The sequence below is a fragment of the Vitis riparia genome, chromosome 8 (genome assembly GCF_004353265.1).
Source record: "Vitis riparia cultivar Riparia Gloire de Montpellier isolate 1030 chromosome 8, EGFV_Vit.rip_1.0, whole genome shotgun sequence".
NCBI classification, from domain to species: Eukaryota; Viridiplantae; Streptophyta; class Magnoliopsida; order Vitales; family Vitaceae; genus Vitis; species Vitis riparia.
In genome coordinates this window covers 10597232-10622148 of record NC_048438.1, presented here as the reverse complement: position 1 = coordinate 10622148, position 24917 = coordinate 10597232, and the positions used below count along the sequence as shown (strand labels likewise).

General features: G+C 34.4%; 3 protein-coding genes and 1 long non-coding RNA gene across 4 annotated transcripts; 2 read left to right on the top strand and 2 right to left on the bottom strand.

Moving 5' to 3' along the window:
- Positions 1-1221: 1221 nt before the first annotated feature.
- Positions 1222-6459, top strand: LOC117921329 (probable serine/threonine-protein kinase WNK5). The gene is given in 8 exon segments (XM_034839197.1): positions 1222-2054; positions 3792-4057; positions 4165-4388; positions 4490-4647; positions 4729-4847; positions 4849-5045; positions 5243-5626; positions 5728-6459. Coding segments are annotated over 8 exon segments (1896 nt in total). The 5' UTR covers positions 1222-1964; the 3' UTR covers positions 6186-6459.
- Positions 6460-7830: 1371 nt separating this feature from the next.
- Positions 7831-8509, bottom strand: LOC117920078. The gene is made up of 2 exons (XR_004652185.1): positions 8424-8509; positions 7831-8360 (listed from the first exon to the last, which is right to left on the bottom strand). It is a non-coding gene; the product is annotated as an uncharacterized LOC117920078 (long non-coding RNA).
- On the top strand, positions 8271-10310 carry LOC117920077. Its single transcript, XM_034837429.1, has 3 exons — positions 8271-8950; positions 9405-9729; positions 9852-10310. Exons 1-3 carry the CDS (start codon positions 8445-8447, stop codon positions 10071-10073), a joined length of 1053 nt encoding a protein of 350 aa, XP_034693320.1. The 5' UTR covers positions 8271-8444; the 3' UTR covers positions 10074-10310.
- Positions 10311-19613: 9303 nt separating this feature from the next.
- Positions 19614-21108, bottom strand: LOC117919855 (transcription repressor OFP1). The gene has a single exon (XM_034837132.1). The coding sequence runs from the start codon at positions 20921-20923 to the stop codon at positions 19733-19735; it is 1191 nt and encodes a 396-aa protein (XP_034693023.1). The 5' UTR covers positions 20924-21108; the 3' UTR covers positions 19614-19732.
- Positions 21109-24917: the final 3809 nt, after the last annotated feature.

Genomic DNA, 24917 nt, shown 5'->3' with positions numbered 1-24917 from the left:
AAGAATAAATTTAATATATTTTAAAATTTTAATTAATACAAAAATGTGCTTTGTACATTGCTTTAATAAATAAATAAATAAATAAGCATGCATTTTAGGGGTTATAGATTATGTTTGGAAGTATGAAATTCATATTTCATAACTTTATCAAACATATTTTAGGTTGTGTTTGGTTGTCAAAAATATTAAGAAAAAAAAAAATATATATATATATATATATATATATTATATATATATATATATATATATATTTGATTGTTTTATAAAAGATAAAAAAATCAAATATGATAAAAACTACTTAGAAATTTATATATTTTAAAATTATTTAATTTTTATAATGTGAAAATAAGTAAAATTAGTTTGAAATAGTAACTAAAAATAATTTATTAATTTTTAATATATATATATATATATATATTTTCACATTTTCTTTATATTTTATTTCTCTTCTAATTTCCCTCAAATTTTTTGAAACTAGACATAACCTTAGTATTTAAGGAATTCTTATACGTTAAAGAACCAAAGGAAAAGGAAAAGGCCAAAAAAAGATGGGTGACATACACATGAATGGTCAAAATGGTCACCACCTCTAATTACACTTCTGCATTTTTCATTTGTCACAATCATTCCATTATGAAACCATTCATAACTTGGTGGCAACTTTTATTGAATAGCGTGGAATAGGATGTTAAATATTTCATTAATTTCTCCCTCTTTGGACCACAAGTCTTTGTATTATTGTATATATGCCGATCAGCCAGACGCATGCCTCTCTCAATATCAATACGAATCCAGTACCCACAAAAATGGCGATGCCCTGTGTGTATATATATGTATACTCCCAAATGATCTCATTAATTATTTCCCAATTATAAATTTCTGTTTTTTTTTTTTTTTTTTTTTCACTGCAAGTGCAAAGAAAGTAGGACCGCCACAAATTTAATGAGACTCAAATTGAAGACCTGGCAAAACTCTTCAGTTTGTAAGCCAGAAAAGTAGAGCAGCAGTGGCCACCACCTCAGGGTGGCATTCCCAAAAATAGTCATTATGATATTGAATTATATTGGCCACATCAAATCATATAATTGAAGTAAGTAACGCTGTTAGTAATAATTATAATAATAATAATGTCAACTTGACTGTGTCAAATGCATTTTTGTCTCTAAGTTGGTTTCTCATACACAGTTTATATACAACGCCACACCTCCTATGAGGATATGACCTATTCCTAGTACCATCTTCTTCCAAACCTCTTCCGGCGTCTCTGGCTGTCTGATCTAGTCTCTCCAGAAACCCTTTAATTTGTTTTCTCTTTTTGTAATCCATTTTTGGGCTCTCCTCATAACCACAAATGGTGATCACTACCACAAAGCGTGGCCACAGATTTTTCAAGTTCAGAAGCCTAGTTTCATGCCGAAGTCCCCTTTATGATGTTTTGATAGTTGTCTAGATCTCAGAGAAAAAACCTCTCCTCCCAGACCGACAAGCATATTCTGCAGTTCACCCTCCATAACCACACTTGCCTGCAAAAGTTGTTGATCACTGGATCATCGGTTGTCAAAAGATTCTCTCTTTCAATCTGTACCCATTTACCTTGATCTATACCTAGCTAATCGTCTCGTAACCCTACTATTTTTCTGTGAAAATCTGCTGATAAATCTCTCCCTCTTCTGCTCTCCAAACCAAATGATTGCTAAGGAATACGAGTTCTCACGTGCAGTTGTTGAAATGGCTTGGATCATCCTGACGATAGATTACTCAAGGCTCTTTTGGCTATTGTTCCGCGTCTTCTCCTACGACTACCACGAGGGGAAGCCTCGGATCATCTAGCATCTGCTCTCCGTTGCCTTCCAAAAAGTTTCCATATATACAATTTAATAAATACGTACATATATATTAGAATCAACAAACAATAGTAAGAGTAAAGTTTCAGAGAGATTAGCGAGGTGCTTGATTGCTCAGCCATGAATAATACTCGGTTGGGAGAATGTAGAGGTGGAGCGAGGCAACAATTTGGATACGTTGAGACCGATCCATCTGGTCGGTATGGGCGTGTAAGTTCTTCGTCTTGAATTTTGCTACATATTTAGACTTATATCGCGACTTTATTTAATTGAAGTATGATCTGAATACTGAAATATGAGTTGCATATGGAAGTTGCTAGCTCAGGGTGCAGCCTGAACCGATCTGAGGAAGAATGAATTCTTATATTTTCTAGGACAAATTTCAGTGGATGGTCTTGTTCACACTTTCTTCTTTGATATATGTATCTTTAATTTCTGCATAACTTGTACGAATGGGTTTCAGTATGCCATACTACTTTAGAATTATAATCTTTTCCTTCATATTTTAGGGCAGATTTATTTGAAACACTGCATTTTCACATCATCAACAATCATTTTATTTTATTTTTGGATAAATTCTAAGAGAAGAAAGAAAGACTTGAAATCATATTATTTACTCCTTTTTGATAATTGATATGTTAAGTAACTCCTTTTTCTTTGCAAAATCAAGAGCACTTGGACATAGAATTGTATTAAAACAATCTGTTGAGAAAAAAAAAATAATGTTAACAATCAATTCTTCTTTAGAATGCTAAGAATTTACGCCTTTCTTGGTTAATTCTTCTTTCTCCAAAAAGAAAAGAGATAAGAGAAGGAAAGAAAGAAAAAGGAGAAGAATAGAAAAGAGGCCCTTATGGGTGCCGTTTTCCTTCAATCCAACTTGTAATAATATAAATGAATCTCTCAATCTATAAGCAGATTGCATAATCGTTTCTAAATCCCATAAGAAAGAATTATTCTTTCTTCGAAACAAGCCAGCAATTTAGCCAGATAAAAACAAAGCATGGGTCGTTTTTGTGTGGTTTGGTGTGAGTTTGACATTGAATTCATTTATTTATTTTGTTTCTTATTTTTCTATCAAGCATGGTAGGCAACTAGGCATCAAAGGAATATGGCTCACCTGAGGTATTACTTTTAAAGAGATGAAACTATAATTGCCTTGCCCCTTTGGCATTAGTCAACGCCCTTGAGAATGGCCTTTTTAGTTAATATTATAAAATCAAGGTGAAACTATTGCTCTGTATACATTTTGGATTCATCAGGCGACCAAGTTAGCAGCACCTGTTCCTAAGAGTCTGGTCCGTAGGATGAAGAAAAAGTACTCTCTTTTCATTAAGTGACTGGTCTGCAGTGAGGGAATTCTCAACTCCTATGTATGTAATTGACCTATCTTGTACTGTTGGTGGGTTGAAAGGAGGCCCTTTTAGATGTTCTGTGGGTCTATGTGGGTATACGTGGAAGGGCCTATTTTCTGTCACATCTATAATAATATTGTTTGAGACAAAATAAAAATGGGAATCCTGCTATGGGATTATTGATGATGCATATATAGGGGAAATGTGAAGGAGATCCACATACTAGAAGATAGAGATGAACCCATCAATGATCTAGCGCAATTTAAAGCTTGAATATATTAATTATTCGATGATTTAACACTAATCGAACCTAATTTAATTAGGAGGAATTTGTCCATGGTGTTTCACATTAATTTCCCAAGCCTGGGTGCAAGTTCATACATTTTTTTCCTGAATATTTAGGTGGAATACAACTGGGTTCCACTTCTCATAAGCTATATCATGAATGCATGTTACTAAGTTATGTTCTCCATTTTTTCTGAATTTGTTGTAGTTGATATGATGCTATATAAATACATATTAGAGGATGCAGAAAAATCAGTGGAGGCAAAACCAAATGTTGGTGATTGTTGTTGGTATATTTTGTTTGCAGTTCAGGGAAATTCTTGGCAAAGGAGCAATGAAGACAGTGTACAAGGCATTCGACGAGTTCCTTGGCATGGAGGTGGCTTGGAATCAGGTGAAGCTGAACGATGTCTTCAATTCACCCGACGATTTGCAGCGACTCTACTCTGAGGTTCACCTCCTCAAGAACCTCGATCATGACTCCATAATGCGATTCCACACATCTTGGATCGACCTTGATGGAGGAACCTTCAACTTCATCTCTGAAATGTTTACCTCTGGCACCCTCAGAGAGTAATCACTAAGCCCTCGTCTACCATATCTAAATGAAGAGAAATTTTGATCCTAAAATCCATTTGGTTGTTTATATGATTTTCATTTAGTTTTGCTCTGGTCCACAGGTATAGACAAAAGTACAAGCGGGTTGACATTGGAGTTATTAAGAACTGGGCACGCCAGATTCTACATGGGCTTGCTTATCTGCACGGCCATGACCCTCCGGTGATCCACAGAGACCTCAAGTGCGATAACATCTTTGTGAATGGTCATCTTGGACAGGTCAAGATTGGTGATCTAGGCTTAGCAGCTATTCTTCGGGGTTCCCAACACGCCCACAGCGTCATAGGCAATTCTCTTAACTTCTCTCTGTCTCGCTCCCTCAAACACACACCTTCCTTTAATTATTTGTCCTATTTATTTATTTTTTATTTTTGGATGAATTGGCAGGTACACCGGAGTTCATGGCACCGGAATTATATGAAGAAGAGTACGACGAGCTTGTAGATGTATACTCCTTTGGCATGTGTGTGTTAGAGATGCTTACTTCAGAGTACCCATATAGCGAATGCTCCAATCCTGCTCAGATATACAAGAAAGTGACTTCGGTAAGCTCTGGCCTAACGTCATTTCGTTGTAGAGTAAACTAGAATCTGACCCCAACCGCCACTTTCTGACTGAATTACTAGGGAAAGCTACCAGAAGCATTCTACAGGATTGAAGATGTTGAGGCAAGGGAATTTGTGGGAAGATGTTTAGAGCCTGTTGCAAAGAGGTTGCCTGCCAAAGAGCTCTTGATGGACCCTTTCTAGCAGTGACCATGGAGAGCAGATGTTGCCCATGCTAAAGATATCGAGTCAGAAGCCAAGTCCTAATGGAACAGTGGAGAAGATACCATCTTTCCAGACTAATCCTAGGAAAAGGAGTACAGATATGACGATCACAGGCACCATAAATCCGGATGACTATACAATTTTTCTTAAAGTGGCAATCTCTGATAAAGATGGTATTTTCCTAATTAAGCGAATTTCTGTTTGTCACATTTGCATCCAAATCATGTTAGAGCTGCAACTATTTGCAGCTTAGAAATTTTCAATTCAACCATAGTCCTTTCCGGGTTTGTCTTGATTTCCAGCTTTGTTTCTATTTTAGTGTTTCATTTTCGCTTCCCAGTGAAACTAGTAACTATACACTATATAACAGGTCTTTCAAGGAACATTTACTTTCCCTTTGACATTGGGAGTGACACTCCAATAGACGTTGCAGCTGAGATGGTGAGGGAATTGGAAATCACATATTGGGAGCCATTTGAGATAGCCAAGATGATTGAGGAGGAGATTTTTACTTTGGTTCCAAGTTGGAAGCAATGTACCTCACCTGAATAGCATAGCTTCGTATATGAAGAAGAAGAAGAAGAAGAAGAAGAAGAATGAGATGATGATGATGATGATGACGACGAAACTTACCATCCTTTCTACTGTTATGCCTCTGAGTCCTCTCGGGTTGCTCTCCAAGATCTCAGCATTTCATGTGAGATCCAATCTCAACATAGGAACCATATGATTTCCGGCGAGGACTGGTTTCAAGGTACGCATGATTCTTAATTAAGGTTAGCAATTTCAACATATTGATCACATAGTTGGGCATATACCGATTAATCAATTAATGGTCTGACCTTGTTGATGCAGAAGGTTTGCTCATCAATGACGATGCAAGTTCTCAAAGCTCCTTAAACTCCGACAAGTACTCCACTTTAGTTTACTGCTCAGTCACTGAAAATGATATTGATCACCTAGCTCCCAAAAGAGTAGAGCCCATCTTCACTGCAAGTACCCACAAGTCCACTAGGTTCTGCCCTGAAGAAGGCACGAGTAGCTGGAACCAATGCAATGGTTCGCGGAGACCATATGACTCAAATTGTCATCGGAAATTAAGCAGGATAAAATCATTTGTGGATGTGCGCAGCCAGCTGTTGCGGCGGTCTCTAATGGAGATGATAAACAAACGGCGATTGTTCAAAACCATCGGAGCTGTTGAGAACATCGGGTATCAAGAACCAGGCAAGTTTCCCAAAGAGATGTCAATGACTGGTGGTTTTTCTGGGAACTCTCCCAGAAATAGTGAAAAGCAGAGATTTAAATGCTGAGGTTTATCGTTTGATAGTTCCCTATGAATCCTAAATTTGAAGATCTTAGCTTCGCACTTTGGATGAGTAATGGTTGTGCTAAGGACCTAAAATGGGCCTTTGATTAGGCTTGATATAACTAGTTAGTGCGTACTTGCATGCATTAGACTGTAAAAATTAAAAGAAAACCGTTATCGTGACTCGTGTGCAATATACTATGATAAATGTGGATTGGAGTGATCAGAGTTTTAATAATGGATGGCCATGAATGATGATTTTCTTGTTTGAGTTGTAATGGGCTGGAGAGCTAGCTAATAATTCATGGCAGTGGCTGGGACACGGTACGACTTAATAGAACACCTCATCTTTGGAGGTGGAACGGTTTATACATATAAGAGGAAATTCATCATAATCTAAGATAGGCATTTGTACACCTGGAAATTCTATGAACATGACAAAGGAGACAAGGTATAACAAAAAGACAGATAATATTTTTGTAGCTGTAAAATTTGTTGGTGAGGCCCAACATTGTGTGGACCACATGAGAGAGTTAGGCCAGCGAGAACTTATGCTCATATTCTAACATCCCCGTTCAAACTTGAGGTTGGTGTAACCACACCAAGTTTGTTTGTGAGACAATGATGAACATGCTGAAGCTATAACTTCGGTTAAGCCATTAGCTATTTGGTCATCACAAAATGAATGTCTAACTCAATGTATTTTGTCCTGCAGGCATGATAAATTGGTTCAGCAGCTAGAGAACTTGCACTTTAGTTATCACACCAAATGACTAGGCAAGAAGGTAGATCAACATCTAGTTCTTGAAAAAGAGATTGTAAACTATTTTAGCAACAACTTGTGCAAAGGCTTTATACTCTAATTCAATTCTTGATCTAGCTATCACATGTTGCTTTTTGGTAGACCAAGACACTAAAGAATCATCAAAATAAACACAATAACCTGCTACACACCTTTTATCATCAATGAAAAAAGCCCAATTAACATCTGAATAACTAGTTAATCTCAATCTTTCACTTGGTTTGATATGCAACCCTTGAGTAAGTGAGTCTTTTAAGTACCTAAGCACTTGTTTTATTGCTTGTTAGTGTGAAGAGGTTGGTTGTTGTAGGTATTAACTTAATTTGTTCACAATGTAAGTTATGTCAAGTCATTGCATTTGGGGCAAGTATTGCAATTCACCAACTATACTTATATAAATAGTAGGATTAATCATTGCTTCCCTATCAAATGTCGATAAAAGAGAGGTGTTTGCCTTTGAGGGCTCTAATACCAACTTGAAAAAATCACAATGTTCTATTGATAATAAAAAAGGTTGAGCAGTTCATACGTATAAGAGAAAATTCATTATGGGAAAACCGATCTAAGATGACACCTGTACACTTAAAAATTCTAAGAAGATAACAGAAAGCCAATGAATATTTCTACAGTTGCAGAATTTGTTGGTGAGGCCCAACACTATGTGGACCGACCGCATGAGAGAGTGAAGCCGCAAAGAACAGTCAGCACCTGGCCTCCATATGTTATATTCCATCGGTATGAAATAAAAACAATTCAAATTCTTGTGACATAATTTCAAAGATTTGTAAAGACACAAGCATACCCTCCTTAATATATATATATATATATATATATATTTTAACATATATGAAATTAAATGTTGTATAAATTTTATTCACAAAATAAATTAAAAAAATGGAAAGATGCACAACAGATGTTATGGAAAATTTTATGCAGCACGGATCTTATCTACTCAATATAGCTTATGCTATACGATTTGCTGATGCATAAATGAAATAAAAATTCATGAACAACTGTCTTAAATGATAACTTAGCTCCGTAACGCGTGCGAGTGAGAGGCATGTGGGCCTTGGAAAGCAAAGCGAAAGGCCACAAGCTTTATCATCTCTTTCAGTGGGTTCAAATTCATCATGCCTTGTGTGTGTTGTACCAACTTCAAGTCTCCAACCTTGTCTTCAAAGTTCAAAGTAAAAAGGCGATGTCGGCTAGAAGGTCTTCAATTTCATATTCTCATGGCTTTCGTTTACACCATTAGTCCCAAACGTAGGCCCTCTAAGTTAACAAATCCGACGATGTGTAATGCTCATTTAGGAATATTATTGTGAATTTTGTAATACACCACCATTGCATTTCGAAGACGTGCGTCCTACGCCAAACCTGCGCCAACGGACCCCTCATGAGTTTAAATTAAGTGCGACTTCACAACTTAAACTTTCATACCTATTGATTCAAAGCTCTTCCATGGCTATCATGCGCGCTCGGCGTCACTTAACCTCCTCTTCTTTGGCGCCACCTCCGTCTCCGATCCCCACCGCCAAAGGATCCCGATCAGCCGCCGTCGACGATCAGATCCTTTCCGAATATCTCCATAAATCGCTGCAAATCCCTGACCTGACGCTGCCGGAATCTCACTTTGCGGCTAGTACTCATCGTTCGATACCGGAAGATACTGATTATGGATCGGTAAAGAGGAGAGATGGAGACTCGATCCGTCGGCTTTTGAGATCAGCTAAGGCATGCGGCGTGTTTCGGATTAATGGACTCGGAGTTTCGGCGGATGAGTTGCAGTCCATTGTGGCTGAAGCTGAATCGGTTTTCCGAGTTTCGGAGGAAGTGAGAACGAAATTTGGCAGAAATTACGATGAAGTGACCGGTAACAAGGAGGAGTTTGTATGGCTTCGTTCTGAGGAAGAAATGGTGGAGTGGGCGGAGGAAGCTATCGGTTGCGAAAGATATCAGAGCTTCAGGTAAAAATTAAAATCCAAAACATACAGTTAGCAACAACCGATGTCTGAAACTTAAATTCTTACTTGGGGCCTGTGTAAGTTGAGGCTGTGATTTGGGTTGGGCCAATCCTAATCCCAACTAAACATCTAGCCCAAATCAACTCCATTTGTCAGCAGATCTTGGGCTGAAGACAGGCTTGGGGCCCATTATGTCCATTGTCACGTTTACAATAACCCACGATGTAGTATAAAGTAAGAAATCCCCTATTTACTATGATTTCCAAGCTAAATAACATTGAATTTATTTGATTTTATTTCGGATTATAACTGAAGTTTTATGCTTTGGCAAGAAGAATAACTGAAAAATTCAAATTTTAATATGCATTGAAATCTTCCATATGACTAAGCTGTGCCAAAATTTATGAGATATGCACTGCCAATAAGCTTCTGATAAATTTCTTTCCATTGTATGTAGCAAGAAGATGGAGAGAATTGCAAGTAAACTCCATGAGCTTGGAGAAGAACTGGGTCTGGTTTTCTCAGAAAACAGAGGTTGGCGAGCCCAGAGGAGAATTGGAGAGACGGAGCCAGTTCTCAGCTTGTATAGATACAATCATGATAGTCTCATGGACGACATTTCACCTTTACCCAGTGAAAGAAACTCCGAATCAGGCTATCATGCCCTGACCCTCCACCTGCCCATCCAGCACTGTGAATTTCGTATACAATCACACCAAGGTCCGGTATCTTTCCACGCAAGTCCCGGCTCAATAGTAGCTACCATTGGAGAACAGCTCGAGGTAAATAGTAATATCATATTCTATTTGAGTCCATATTGACAATTGGGTTCGTCTTTTAAAACCTGTCCAAGCCCATTTCAGTGAGTAGATGCAACTGAATTAATTTCCATCTGGAACAACAGGAGTGGAGCCAAGGAGAGTTCAAATCTGTTTCTGGCGAATTCATTTTTGACTCAGAGCTCCATGGACGCCAAGCCTCTCTCTCTATAGTGCTCAAGTGTCCACCTTTAAACTTAAATCATGGTCATAACAAAATTAATAAGGTAATCTCCATAGTTGACCAGTTCTTAATTGCATTCATTTTTATTATACTATACAAAGTTGTCATGTTCTTATTTTCGTGATTTATAGAAAGATAGGTATGCTGTGAATATATCTTGCACTATTTGTGGTGATGCTGATTTGATTGTCAAGGTTTTCAAGGGTTTGTGTTTTTTTTTTTTTGGAGATTTATTTGATGTAAATTTTGGGTTCTGGGATTTGTACAAGTGTGGATTTGAAAACTAGGTTGGTTATACACAAATTTGTTGTATAAATAATGATAATAATAGAAAAAAAAAAAAGCATCTTCTATGGTTTGATATGAATAAACGTATTTCATTTATTTACAGTTTTAATATATTCCTACAACTATCGATGGCAATATGTTCCGGATCATGGATTTTGGCTTATCACTTCTTTTCACTATCAAAATGTTGCGACTAGAACTCAAAATTACCTTATTATTTGCTAAAAGCATTTTGCATTTCTCTTTAACATTTATGTTAGGCTCATTTGAATACACATGATGGTGGTTTTTGTTTTTAAAAATTGAAATTTCCATATAAAAGGACGAACCAAACATACTTTATAACATTAAAAAAGTACTTTAATTTTTTTAAAAAAAATTATATGGTTGTTGTCACATAATTTTCACTTACCTTGTTCTAGAACAATCCTTAGTTTTTATCTTTCATTATAAATCTATGTATTATCTACTAATTGATTAAAGCGATAACTATTTCTAATAAAAGAATATTCTTCAAAACTAATTGTCATATTCATAAGAGTATGATTATAGATCTGCATTCTTATGAACACAACTAATAGATTGTATTTTTAAGAATATAATTAGGAATTAGTGTTCTTCAGAACATGATCTATTAATCGTGCTTTGAACAACACATTTTTATAAGTCAACTTATAATGTTTTGAAAATGAATAGTCTTTAATCGGTTATATTCATTATAGTGTCCATTTGAGTAGTAAAAATATTTTATTACCTCAATTTTTAAAAATCATTAATTTTTTAATGCAAACTCTTAAAAATTCTTATATTTTATATAAACATTATTATTATTATTATTTATTTTCTTAAAAAAAATGTATCTAAATAAACACTGAAAGGATAAATTTTTCTAAAAGTTTGAAGTGGTCTCACCCATATACAAATTAGTGCATGGACAAGTAAAACATAAACAGCCTCTTTTAGGCTTTGAATATGGACATAATAAATTGAGAAAATAAAGATAAGAGTGAGACTAAAAGACGTAATACCATGTAAAAGAACTAGTTTTCCTACATGTTGGATTTGTGGGGCGTTCCAGAAACTTGGACAAAAATTTACCTATATGTATATGTGATTTGGGGCTGAATAGATGGGCCCTCAGACAGGCCCTAGGAGCAGAGTGGCCGCGTGTTAGATGCAATTGTCCAAACGGCTGCAAACAAAATGGGCTTGGGTTAGAAACAAAACCCAGATGCAATTTGATCAAAATCAGGCCTATGTTTGGGCCCGGCTACATCCATCTGTCTTTCGGGGGTCGTCCATGTTCTCTCTTTTTTGGGGATTGTGTGGGGTTTTCGGGGAGGCCCTAGTTTCTTGTTCATACGCAAATAAGACGTGTGTAAATGGAGGATATTCTAAAGTCATATAACATTATTGGATGATATACTGATATTCACATTTTGGGTTTAAGCTGTTGTCGGTTATGGGTGGGCCAGCGCCTCAATGCCATAGTGCATGTGATGCCATCATGAAATGACGAAGCCTGTCATTTCTTGAATGTATTTCTAACCCTACAGGGCAATCTAAGAGATGCCATCACCTAATTTAGGCCCATTCACCTCTTACCTAATATAAGATCAACTATCACCACTAACCCTCTATACATTACTCCGGCTTGATATGTAAAAGAGAGAATCCCCACATCAACCTTACTACATTAGCTTGATTAACCTTTCCACTAAGTGCTTATGCCAATACAGATTTATTGGTTGAGACGTCACATTAGGAGCCCCACAAGAATCTAATAATACAAACAATTTGGATTTTTCACCCTTAGTTTAAATACACAAACTCTAAGTAGCTTGTCTCACGGGCAATCGGAGTCCCACCAAATAATCACCGCAAGATTTTGTAGGGTAGCATTTCAATCCACGTCAATTTGCCTTCCTCCTCTCATTTCCACATTGGCATCCACCGACTGCTAAAAAGTCTACCACAATTACTAATTGTCTGGTAACTAGCCGGGGCACTCCTTCCATTTTCATGCCCATTATAGAACCCATTTTTCCTCATTAAAAAAAGGTTGTTTAGGCAAGAGGAATTCCAGGACTTCACTCCTCATTTCTCATTTTAGTATTTTAAATTGAAGATGTGTGACTTGACCGGACAACATTTCACGGCCGACGTACGTTTCCGATGCTGAATGATGGAAGTTAATGATTTACACAGTAAGATTCAATTCACCCATGTTTGTTTGCTTTGTATTCTACTCACTTTTCGGCTATGAGCTTGGAGAAAAAATTAAAAATGAAGTTTAACTGATCCAGGACATGAAATTGAGATAACAAAATGATGGTGTCGACAAAATTTTTATAATTTTATGTGCTGATTTAGTACGATATGATTGGATATGGAGAAGACATGCGGCTCACACCGGCGCATTTTCGAGGCAGCTCCCTTGTTTGGGTAACAGGAAAAGGGGAGTTGACGTGGAGAAGCTGTGGAGGAAGAAAACATACAATATTTGTCTTTTGGTTTGGAATGGTTGCGAAGAAAAACAAAGATCAAAAGAGAGACATATGCACATGAGGGGTACTGGGCCGCCGGCCGTCCGTGTTTAAAGACTCGCACAGCTTAGAATCGCTAGATTGTGCAAGATTTTTGTCTCCCACACGTGCACATATCCTTATCTTTCTTATTTTTTCAACGAACATCGAAGGCATGTCCATTTTTGTTTTGTGAATTGAATTGATTTGATTTTATCATACATAAATAATTCTCTAACTTATTTGCAAAAAGAAAAATGTTATTTTCCATTTTGAAAAAAAAAATGTTCTTAATTTAAGTTGCGTTGCTGTTGAGAGGTAGAGAAAGCTGGTATAATTAATAATTGCGTGACGTAATATAAATGGTAAATGCAATGACAGACTGTGGGTCGTCTTAAATTAGAAGTGTTTCCCCACTGAATTTTGTAAAAGAGGTCAGGGGACTTGGTTTTGGCTCTTCTTCATGACCCGTCAGTCACTCAGTGGGAAACCTACATGAAAAGGATGTGTCCACTTTCCATCGTGGGTTGGGATTTTTTTTTTAACTAGTACGGCTATTTAAAAAAATAATTCTTAAATAATGGTACTTTAAAAAAAAATCTTAAAATATGGTAGTTACAAAAACTTTTGATAAATCTATCACATTTTTTTTTATCATTTTAAAAAGTATTTCTTAAAAGACACCTTTGATATTTTTCATATAAATTATACATGTTAAAAAAAAATTGAATTTATACTAAGGTGGTGTTTTTTTTTTACTTAATTCTAAATAGAACCTTAATGCTTAATAATGTTAAATATTAGGTTGTTTGTTTTTATAGTATTTTATTTCTATTAAGTATTAAAAAGTAAAAAAAATCAATATATTATTTTTTCTATTTAGAAAAAACTAATATTTTGGCTTTTTCTATTTAGTAAAAAGTTTATAATAAGTCATGAAAAAGTAGAAAAACAAACAACCTAAATTCTAAACCTAAATTGCTTTCAGCAAAAAGTCAAAAAAACAAACATCACCTAAAAGTGTCTATTAAGAAGACAATATCCATAATTTCATAAAATTAAATTTATGTTAAATATATTTTTTCAAAAGACATTTTTTCATAATTTTTTTATTAATTATGTGTTAAAAAATAAATTTATACTAAAGAAATATCATTTCCACAATATCATAAAATCAATTTTATACTAAACGTGTCTTTTGAAAAGATATCTTCAATAATTTTCATATTGGTCACACAGTGAAAAAAAAAATTGAATTTACATTAAAGATGTTTCTACAATTCCACAAAATTGAATTTATACTAAATGTGTATTTTGAAGAAACACTTTTCACAATTTTTATATTAGTCACTCATCGAAAAAATTAAATTTATACTAAAAGTGTCTCTTAAAGAAAAATCTTTCAATATAAATTTAATTTTATAAAATTGTAAAATGTGTCTTTTGAAAATATACTTTTAGTATAAATTCAATTATTTCAATGGAGGATTGATACAAGAAGAAACATCTTTAATATAAATTTAAGTTTATGAAATTGTAGAAATTGTGTATTAAAAAGACATCTTTAGTATAAATTCAATTTTTATACTATGCAACTGATATAAAATTGTGAAAAAATATCCTTTTAAAAGATACTTTTAATATAAATTTTTTTAACGTATATTATTGATATAAAAATTATGAAAGGTGTCTATTGAAAAGATATTTTCAATGTAAATTTATTTTTCTAATATATATCACTAATATAAAAATAATTGAAGGTATCTTTTCGAAAGACTGGGACAAAAAGTATAATAGATTTGAAAATATTTTTCATTGTAATGTATTCTAAAAATTAATTTTAAATTCACCGTACGACTATAAAAAATCCTTGTGGGTTGTGGGAGGGTAGGGTGGGGATGTATTTCATGCAAAAACGAGGACCAAGCTATAACCTATAACAGAGGACCAAAAATAGGGCACGCACGTGCTGTATTTGGTAAATCCACGCATACAATAATACACTTTATGACTGGAGAATCACGGAGGTAGGAGGTAGGATGTAGGAGGTAGGCGGTAGGCGGTAGGCGGGTAGCGGGAGGAGGGAGGAGGGAGGAGGGAGGAGGGAGGAGCCCCCCCACATACAATAATACTCTTAATGACTGGAGACTCACGGATGCCGTTGTGTTGTGTGGAATCCTCTCAGTTTGAGAGTCTCATTTTCAGTCTCAGTCTACCTTGGGCAGATCACATACCAAAAAATAAATTGAGTTGTCAAAATGCAAGCCCAGAATCTACGGATTATGTTGGCGGTCGGACTGTTGCCTCTTTAGTTGACTCAGCCGACACTCCTCCCCAATCCTCTCTTTGATACTATTGTTCTCCATGCTCCCTGCCACAACAGTCAGTTGGGCTGGGGCTGGTCTAGCATGGCAACTTCACAATCCGGCCCTGATCTCGCCAAGCTACCATTTTGTTCATTTGACACGAGGATAACCTTTTAATTCACTTTCTTTTTTCTTTTTTTTTTTTCAAAAAAGGAGATTAAAAAAATTTAAATTTAGTGTCATAGTATGATTCATGATATTCCAACACAGTGATTTGTATTCCTTCATATTGTATTTTGGTGTATTATACCTTGTTGGCAATTTTAGAGATGTCTTATGGTTTAGATGCATGCACTTGCTTTGGATATATTTTTTTTCTCAAGTTGTTTAGCAGGGATAAAATAAAATTTGTTTGGCCTGTATAAAATGTTTATCAGGTCTTCAAAGGGGAGTTGGTTGGTTGGACATTGAAGAGACTAACGAGTAAGGACAGAAGTCTGGTATTTTGTTGTTTTCTGGGTGTGTTTGGGCCCGGATGAACACGTGGTTGCATTAAATTTCTCAGGTTGGACCGTGGAGTGGTGGACTTACAAGTTATCCTGTAGGGTACAAATTTGTTATAGAATTCAATCTGAATACATTTCCTAAATTAACCATGATACACTTATACTGCCACATCAGTGGGAAATAATACGTTCAATTTATCAAGAACCACCTAATCTCCTTCACTCAAGATGAACAAGGGCTATCATATTTCTGCGCCAGGACACAAGGCCTTTGAAAACGGTGCATTCCCAATTTTGTAATTATGGTGTTTACTTGGTAGTTAGATGAATTTAGTCCGTTGATCTAAAATGTATGGAAATTGATTTAAAGTCTTTCCCTTGATTACATGACATATTTTGGCTACTCCAAAATATTCAATGGTTTGACCATAGGCTAAAAAGTGGTTTCAGGAGAGAAAATTTCTCCAATTTGGGCATTTGATTTCCTGTCTAAAATATTTTAATTTATGGGTTCACCTACTTAACAACTCTGCTACTCTCTAGTCTTCTCAAAATTTTGATATAAATTAAGATTCCGGTTTCTCAATGTTTTTATTTGTTTTTTGTTTAAGAAAAAAAAAAAGTTTGAAAAGAATCACTGTCCTAATACATTTTCAAAAACATTACAAGTGTTTTTTAAAATTTTGTTAAACACATCATTTTTTTTAAAATGTGTTTTTTATATTACAATAGTTATCTAAGCGAATTACAGAGGGATATTACATTATATAAGTCTTATTTATAAGTATGGTCAAAGAGAAATTAAGGGATTATTAAACCCTCTTTTTAAAAAATGCTTGTAGCTTAAAAAGCATTTTTAAAGAAAAATAAAATGTTTTTTTTTTAATTTAGAAAATATTTTTAAAATTTTAAAATAGTAAAAGTATTTTTTTCTAAAAGTGGTTTTAAAAGAATTTCCTATCATTTTTTATTATAAAACATTATAAGTAATTTTTTAATTTTTTTGAAAAATATGTTATGAAATTTACTATACATTTGATTTTTCTTTATAAACACTTTTTTACTAGAAGTGACTTCTAAAAGCAGTATGAAACAAATGCATACATGATCATATGAGCCTTCACAAAAGAGTTTCAAATTATGTAAGTTGACAAGTACCTCTAGGCTCTAACAAGGAAATCATAATCAAGACTTTAGCATAATCCCCTTGGCTTGCACTTTTAAAAGCGCCACATAAATTGCTTCTTGTCAATTGTCACTTCTAAATAGGTTGGCAAGCACACACTCACAAAATGATTAAGACTAAAGAGTGGGGATAGTGTTAAAAAATGTTTATATCAAATGCTTGGATTTATACAGTGAGACATAACTTGCTAAAACCCATGCAAATTTTTATGAATTGAGAAGTTGATTATCATACCCATCCCATAGTCCATTATTTTTTAGCAACTAGGATGAGAATGTAAAAAAGTGATGATGGATTAGAAAAAACAGGGGATACTTGACAACTTAGATTTAGTGGACATATCAAGCGCCCATATTAAGAGTTAGTAGGTAGGACTTAGGTAGCTAACAAGAGGCATTTCAAAATAGTTACCATTTCCCCCTTTTTCCCTTTGGAGTATCTGTATATGGTGTTATTGATTATGGCCCTAATTGGCCTTGCATTATAATAAGTGAAGCTTCAATTCCTGGAACACGTTTCCATGTCTTGGCCTTTTAGGAGAAACTCCTTGGTTACTAATTGTCAGAGGAATGGGGAATTTGGAGTTTTTCTTCACCTAACCATGTTTGGCTAGCTAATCCTATATGATTGGGACAGGAGAATATTTCTCAGTGTACAGTCATCTGATCATGGCTCCTTTTGCAGCGTTCCAGTGAAGCCTCTGCACCCTCTATGGGTTGTTTCAAAGAGGAAAAGGAAGGGAAAAATATCATTCAGACCTTGCATTTGTACGGTTCTCTTTCTTGAGGGAGAAACAAATGATAAGAAAGTCTCAACTAATCGACATTGGTGAATATGGGCAAAAGGTATTATAAGAAATGAAACAAGGCTTTGTTTTAACTTATTTAATTATTTTAATTGACCTCACCTCACCCCACTACCAACCCTATGTAGCACACAACAGCAAAGAATTTGTAAGCTTTCTCCCCCCCAAAAAAAATAAATCCAGAGGTGGGGTTTTGATTTAGAAAGGGGAAGCTCTCATAAACTTGACCCACAAGGGAATGGGTTCAACATCAAAATGTTAGTGATGGGATGGGGAAATAATTGGTGGAAACAATTGGGATTTTGTTGATGGTGAATAAATACAAAAAAAAATGATTCAGACATCTCTAAAAAATTTGAACTCTGAACCGTATGAAAGAGTCCCTTTCGCCTATCAAATTCAACATTTAGCACTAAGTCCAAGTCTTGAGTAGAAATTACATTTTGTGCACAAAATTAGAACATGGAGACAAAGGATTCAAAACACAAAATTACAATGAGTAACTCAAATTTAGGCTGAAATTGAAAGCCGCAAAGTTAGGGATTTTACTTTACGAAATGGATCTCATTAATGTAATGCAATTTACCAGAGTTTGGTCGGCATGAATCTCCTTGTCCCTGAAAGAGAAGACACAGCATCGGTGCTTTCTTGTCAAAATATTGTTTGAAATTTCCATGGACTTTAAGGCCAAAATCTTCTAATTTGACACCTAGTGATTGTTATTTTACTACGCCAAGAGATCTCTTTACAAGTCGATCAGAACCCTTCATCAGGTAGAAACTCAAGATGGGCCTACCTGATTATCTTGTGTAGGATGTTTAAAAGTTGGTATCTGGTACTGCTTTTGAAATCTTCCCAGTAACTTTTACTTTTGTAATCAAACTTCAACTTTATGCAAAGATATAAAATTTTGAAAGCTTCTTTCAACAGTTCATGGTGCTTGGCAAGGCTTTTGCAATTTGCCTCTATGGCAGAGATTTGAACTCATCTTTTCCTTTTTTATGTTAGATTTATACAATTTTATTTTATTTTTTAGCAATTTGAATCTTACTGCATTACCTTTGTATGAGTTTCTTCATGTGGGGTTGAGAGAATTCATAAAGCTGACTTACTCTACTCCAGATAGAAAGAAAGCTATCAATATGTGCAGAAATATAGAAAGCACAAGCTTGTACTTAAAGGATATGTTCTTTTTGGAGAGAACTGAAGTCTAGAGGGAGAGGTGGGCAGTCATTGTACATGTGGATGTGTTGTTCTTGAGAATTTTTTCTGTGTATTGTCCTAAATGGGCCTGAGAGTACTGAAACTTAGCTAGCAGATGTCTGTCCTTTTGAGGTCTTTAGGAAGAAGTCGAACAGATAGCCAAACAAATAGAAGAAGATGATGAGGATTTTTTTAACTCTACAACCAAGAGAACATGGACTACAACCCAATTCACATAAAACTGGAAGAGTATTCCTAGAGTAAAATTTCTAATGGGGACACCATTAGACTCCTTCGGCTTTTTGCGACAATAGTATTGATTGCCCTTGTCCCTGTTGAAGATGGCCATGGCAAAGTGGGTGCTGTGAATCTGATTACTAAGAACTGATTAACACAAGTAAGCCTCAAATTCAAATGATTTGAGGTTTGTCATGGGATTATCTTCCACCCAATTTAGAGGTGATGAGGATTAGTGGAATTTATTTGAGCTCATCTCTGATTTCCGGTCTCCAGAAAAGGCTAAAAATCTATCTGTAAAGTGGAACCAATTCTATTTTAACATTTATTTCTCTTCCAAAGGGTTCTGTATTTTATATTTTTTGAAGCTTTTTCCAGTCAACCTGTTCACACTGGCACCACTCTTCATTGCAGAAAGCTTCCTTAATTCTACATGACCCAAAAGCTTAAAATCTTTGAAGCTTCACTGACCAGAGAATAAACAGGGCATGTTCTCAGAAATATTCAACAGGATAGCCAATTTTAATGGCGGATTATTCAAAATCACCGTCTCATTTGTTTTCAGAAAAGTGAAAATTTTACCGATTCTGATAAGCTTTGAACTCAAATACTCAACTAAGGCTACTGATAATTACTTTATTAGCTAGAAGATTTTGTAACAAGAAAGCTACCAGGGAAAGAAAAAAAGGGAAGTCATCTACAAATGTCAACTCAGTTCTCGAAGAATTCACTTGTGGACATCAGGGATATCGAACCAGATTTGCTTAAACACTTTGATAATGATGTCATGATACTCATCTGAATTCAAGGAAAGATAACAGGCCAGAAGCTCTTCTAAGTCCTTTGATGCCCTGATGTTGTTCTCCACAATCATCTCCATCATTGAATCCCTGAAGTCCCTCTGAGGATCAAAGGAGGACTTCACTATGGCAAAGCTATCAGAAAGACTCCTCCGGGAGCTTGAACTTGAAGTAGAAGAGACGCTTTTCCGACCATGAGACTGAATTTTCCGGCTCGCAATTCTGGGTGAATTGTTCCGGAGCCTCACTCCGGGAGAATTCCCAGAAAATCTTCGAACAGGACTGGGCTTTTGCGCTTTCATACCAATGCTTTCCTCCTTCACAATCTTCACAGATAAGGATCCATGATCATTTCTCTCCTCAAATTTTGCTGAACTCCTCCGAACCTTGACCGGTTCAGTCATCTCCTTCTTCTTGATATCATTTACCATGTCGTTGAATTTAGCAGGTTTGGTTATGATTGGAGGGAGGTCAAGCTCCGAAATGGTTTCGAACCCGTCTAGCTTATCAAATTTCCGAGAGAAAGACTTCTCTTCCACGTCGATTACGAAGTCATTGGCAGTGGAATCGACTCTGCAGCTACAAGAACTCGCCCATGAAACCATCCCATCAAACGACTCCGCAGACCGAATCCGGTCAGACCCCAATTCCGGAAGCAGCGAAACTCCATCAGGAGAGCTGTCAAGAGGAGAATCCCAGAAGTCCGGGGTGGAATCGGACTTAGTCCAGACGGACTCGAGAGTGGCGCGGCAGCTACAACCGGCGGAAACAGAGGAGGTGACGAGCCTGGGAGAAGACCTCAGGGCCCTTCTCCTGACACGCTGTTTGGACGATCTTCTTGGTGGGTCAGGAAAATTTGTGTCCGAGACTTTGGGGTTTGTGGTAGAATGGAAGAATCCATCACTGGAGATGGGGTCTCTCGTGAAGTAGTAAGACTTTCTGGGACAATCTCTGTGGGGCTGCTTTGGCTTGCCCGCCTGTGCCGCTGCAGTTTTTGTAGATTGCTTTTTCTTAATGGAATGCCCACTGTTATGGCCTCTGCCTCTGCCCATGTCCTTGAGCTTGTAAAACCAAGCATTAGGCATCATATCTGATAACCTAAACTTGTAATTACCCATCGAGAAAACCTCTCCACTCTCTCAAAATCCTACAACTCTCAGGACTCAGGTGGCCGAGTTTTCCTTTTTCTGAACGTCTCTCTGCTTTTAGAACTTAGAAGTGGTGTGTTGAGGATAAATAGAGAGAGAAAGAGGGGACGGAGAGGAGGTTTAGAGGAAGGGTGGGTCCACAAAATGGCAAAAGCGTGGAAAAAAGCAGAGGATGGTGAATGGGTTTACAACCAAATCACCTACTGAAACAGAACCTTTGTTTGTTTATTATGATTAGCTTTTGTTTATTTGTAAAACAAAATAACGCATATAATTGATTCTGCTACTCCAGCAACCTCTTTGTCCACGACGCCTCCCTCCTCTTTGTTCTCGTACTACGGCCAATTTGGGCCTCTTCCCTTCCCCATTTTTCAACTGTTTCTGCCTACATGGCTTCCACAGTTCTCCGCTCATCATATTCATGGGCTCCATCTTATCTTTGACCTTTAGTGCCATCCCTCCACAGGAAGACCACCCTCATTTGCTAACCCCCACTTCTCCTTTTCTGGCTATCATTCATCTTTTAATGGGTTTGATCTTGTTAGATTTACCTCATGATATGGATTTTCTTCATGCCATTTACACAAGCATTATTTATTTTGAGAAATTTTGTAAAATCGTGAGATTAAAAATCAATTTCACAAAATCAGCGTTGTAGGCAAAAGTAGAATGAATATGAGTAGACGCATTAAAGAGACACAAAATTGGAGAATAAGTTTACTGCGTAAGCGTTACTCATAACAGAAAGCACACACTAAGTGTTATTATATTGCTTTAATTAAATTTAATTAATAATTATTTGAGAATTGCTTTTTCTTTTCTTTTTTTTTTTTCTGAAAAAAAAAAGGCATTTACGACATGGACAGTGAAATAGATGGTAAGTAGGAGTCTCATGGTGTACGTTATTAGGTATAACGTAATTAATTACATTTTTTTTTTTAAAGCAAGCATGCGAAAGGAAATATTTTCTTCCCAACTAAAGAGAGGTAGTGGCATATTAATTTTGTTCATAATTAGGTATTATAACATGGTACTCACCGTGTGTGCAAGCGTAAGCATTAAATTGTCTTAAATTTGTTTTGGGGTAACGTGTGAAATAAGTTGTTTGATAATAAAAATTACTTTTAAAATAATAGAGACAAAAATAAATAATTTTGAAATTTTAAAAGGTTAATGGAAGTGTATAAAAATATTAGCTTAAGATAGTATAGGCTTGTTTGGAAATTTCTTCAACAATAATTAAAAAAAAAAATGTTTTCAGAAATAAGTTTTGTTAGAAAACTCAAATATAAAAATTAAATATGTTATTTGTTATTTATGAAAATATTATATACTTATGTATAATATTAATCTTTTTATGACATTTTTTATACTTTCCATTATTACTTAAACAAAGAAATATGAGTCTCGTAATTAGATTTTTTAAAGTCTCAAGAATAAAAGAATTTTAAAAAAATAGATAAAAACAAATAAAGAAATTTTAGCTGGGCTGTTGATATATTTTCTATTTTTTATTATTAAAAAATTGCATAAAATATAAAAGTTTTACAATTTACCTTATATTCTTTAAAAAGTTTTCAAAATTTAAAAAAATTGAGGAAGTAAAAATATTTTACTTTCTTAAATTTAAAAATATAAGACTTTTACAATTTACCTTGTATTCTTTATTACATTGTATTCTTCAAAAAAAAAAATTCAAAAAAATGTTTTACTTTCTTAAATTTAAAAATTTTAAGATGTATTTTTAAATAAAGAAAATATTTACCTCTATAAAAATTTCTATATTTTATACAATACTTTCTAATTTTAAAAATAAAAAATATATCCAAACTTAGGCTTAACTAATATATGAATTTTAATGATAAGTCAAAAGAAAGGTATTAGATTGTTAGTAGGTAGTGTTTGTTTTTTTTTTACTTAATTTTAAATAGAAACTTAAAATTAAATAGTGTTTAATAATGTGAAATGTTAAATTATTTTTTTTTAATATTTTATTTTTATTAAATATTAAAAGGTAAAGAAGAATGAATGGGTTACTTTTAGCATGAAAAAAAGTTCAATATTTTAATTTTTTTATTCAATAAAAAAAATTAAAGAAACAAATAATAAGTTTGTAAAGTATGAAAATAAATTGTTTTTGGTAATAAATTAAAAAAAAAATACCATCTTAATATAGTGTATAAAAGTAAAATTAAATATCATTGAGAATACTAAATAAAGTGAAATGAAAATATCAATGGACTTAATAGTAAAAATAAAAAAAATACAGGCTTAATGGATTTATGGATAATTAATAGCGCTAAACAAAATATTAATTGGTAATACAAAATTAAAGATATTAGATGATTACTCGGGCACTTCCTATTGTTGAAGTCTCAACATGGCACCTATTTCCTATGGAAAGATCATCAACTCCATGGTTGGATGGCTCTTGTGGGAACAATTTTGTACCTATTTGACCTCTTTCATTCCAAGCCCAGCCCAACTAGCAAACAGTGTGAGAATATTTCGGATTCATGATTGACAATACACCACAGCATCTATGAAATGCTTAAGCTTTGAAATTTTCATACCACCTTTATTATAAATTTTTTTTTGAAAGAACTTTGATCACAAAGAAAAGAGTACACTTTAATGATAGATATCGAAAAGACGTCATCATCAATTAGACAGTGTTACATTTATAATTTCGTCTTATGACTTTATATTTGACTCTTATTTGTTTATACCATTATATTTTAATTTTATTTAATATAAATATTCAAGTATTTATGATAATTATAGATTGGGTACCATATTATTTTCCTTGCCTTAAAAGATGGAACATCTTTGTGACACTAGATGGAAAATGCTAGGGTAGAGGCCAAAAGCACCTAAAAGCGTGGGATTACATGCCACACCTATCTGAAAGTTTTTAGCCACCTCTAGGCTTGTCCCAGAGTTGAAATGGGTGAAATGTGTCAACTTCAGTAGAAAAGAGTGAAGGCTGAAGTTTGATGTGTGCTGCAATCAGAGTAAAATGCATGTGAACTTTGAACTTTGCAGACGGCCTCTGTTTATGGAGTTGCTTCCTCAACAGGACATGCCAAATAGGTTATGAACCAGGCCACCTACGATGCAACCTGGATCCAATCTATGCGGGATGCTTCCATGGCGTTTTCCTGACTTGTTAGCATAGTACTAGGAATATGGTTTTCGCAACAGCTTTGGTTGTTGAGTAAAGAAAAATATGAGTATGTCACTAATAGAATATCATATCTTTAATGATGTATTTGATTGAAATAATATTTTAGAATATTATGTTAAATGAGATATGTTATATTATGCTTGTATTTGGTTTGTAAAAGAAATATATAAATAGAATAAAAATATATGTTATATTTTAATATTATAAAAGATATATTATACTTCAATGCTTGTTATTAAAAAAAAAAAAATGAAATCTCTTGCATATAATTAAAGGTTTTCAAATAATAAAAAATAAAATAGAAACTTTATACTCCAAAGTAGATAAATTTAGTTTTGAATTTTAAATTTTAAATTTAATTTTTTTCATGCATATAACATCTTATTTATTTTTCAGTTTTTTCATCATATGTAAATTTTAATTTTATTATAACTTTTCTAATAATATTAATATTTTTTTTTTGGTAATTTTGTATGTGAAATTTTACTAAATAATTTTTTAAAATTGTGTGTTCTCTTTATATTGAGTTTGATTTTTTTTTTTTTTAAATTGAGACTTAATTAAATAACGTCTAATTTAGTAATAAATTAAATAATTATATTAGGTTGTGTGCTATTTAATTATTCAATTATGGGAATTTATATTTACCTTCAAAATTTTATTTTTCTAATGGTATCATTCTAATATTATTATACCATAGAAATTTTAAAGAAAAAATCTTAATATTTTAGTTGATTTTATTCTTAGACCTTGTTTGATAACATTTTAAAAAAAAAA

Excerpts from the sequence above, each read along its gene's own strand:
- LOC117920077 (XM_034837429.1), top strand. The coding sequence starts at position 8,445 with ATGGCTATCATGCGCGCTCGGCGTCACTTAACCTCCTCTTCTTTGGCG. Across the intron at positions 8,951-9,404 it reads GAAAGATATCAGAGCTTCAG|CAAGAAGATGGAGAGAATTG; the intron begins GTAAAAATTAAA and ends CATTGTATGTAG. Across the intron at positions 9,730-9,851 it reads CCATTGGAGAACAGCTCGAG|GAGTGGAGCCAAGGAGAGTT; the intron begins GTAAATAGTAAT and ends CTGGAACAACAG.
- LOC117919855 (XM_034837132.1), bottom strand. The coding sequence starts at position 20,923 with ATGGGTAATTACAAGTTTAGGTTATCAGATATGATGCCTAATGCTTGG.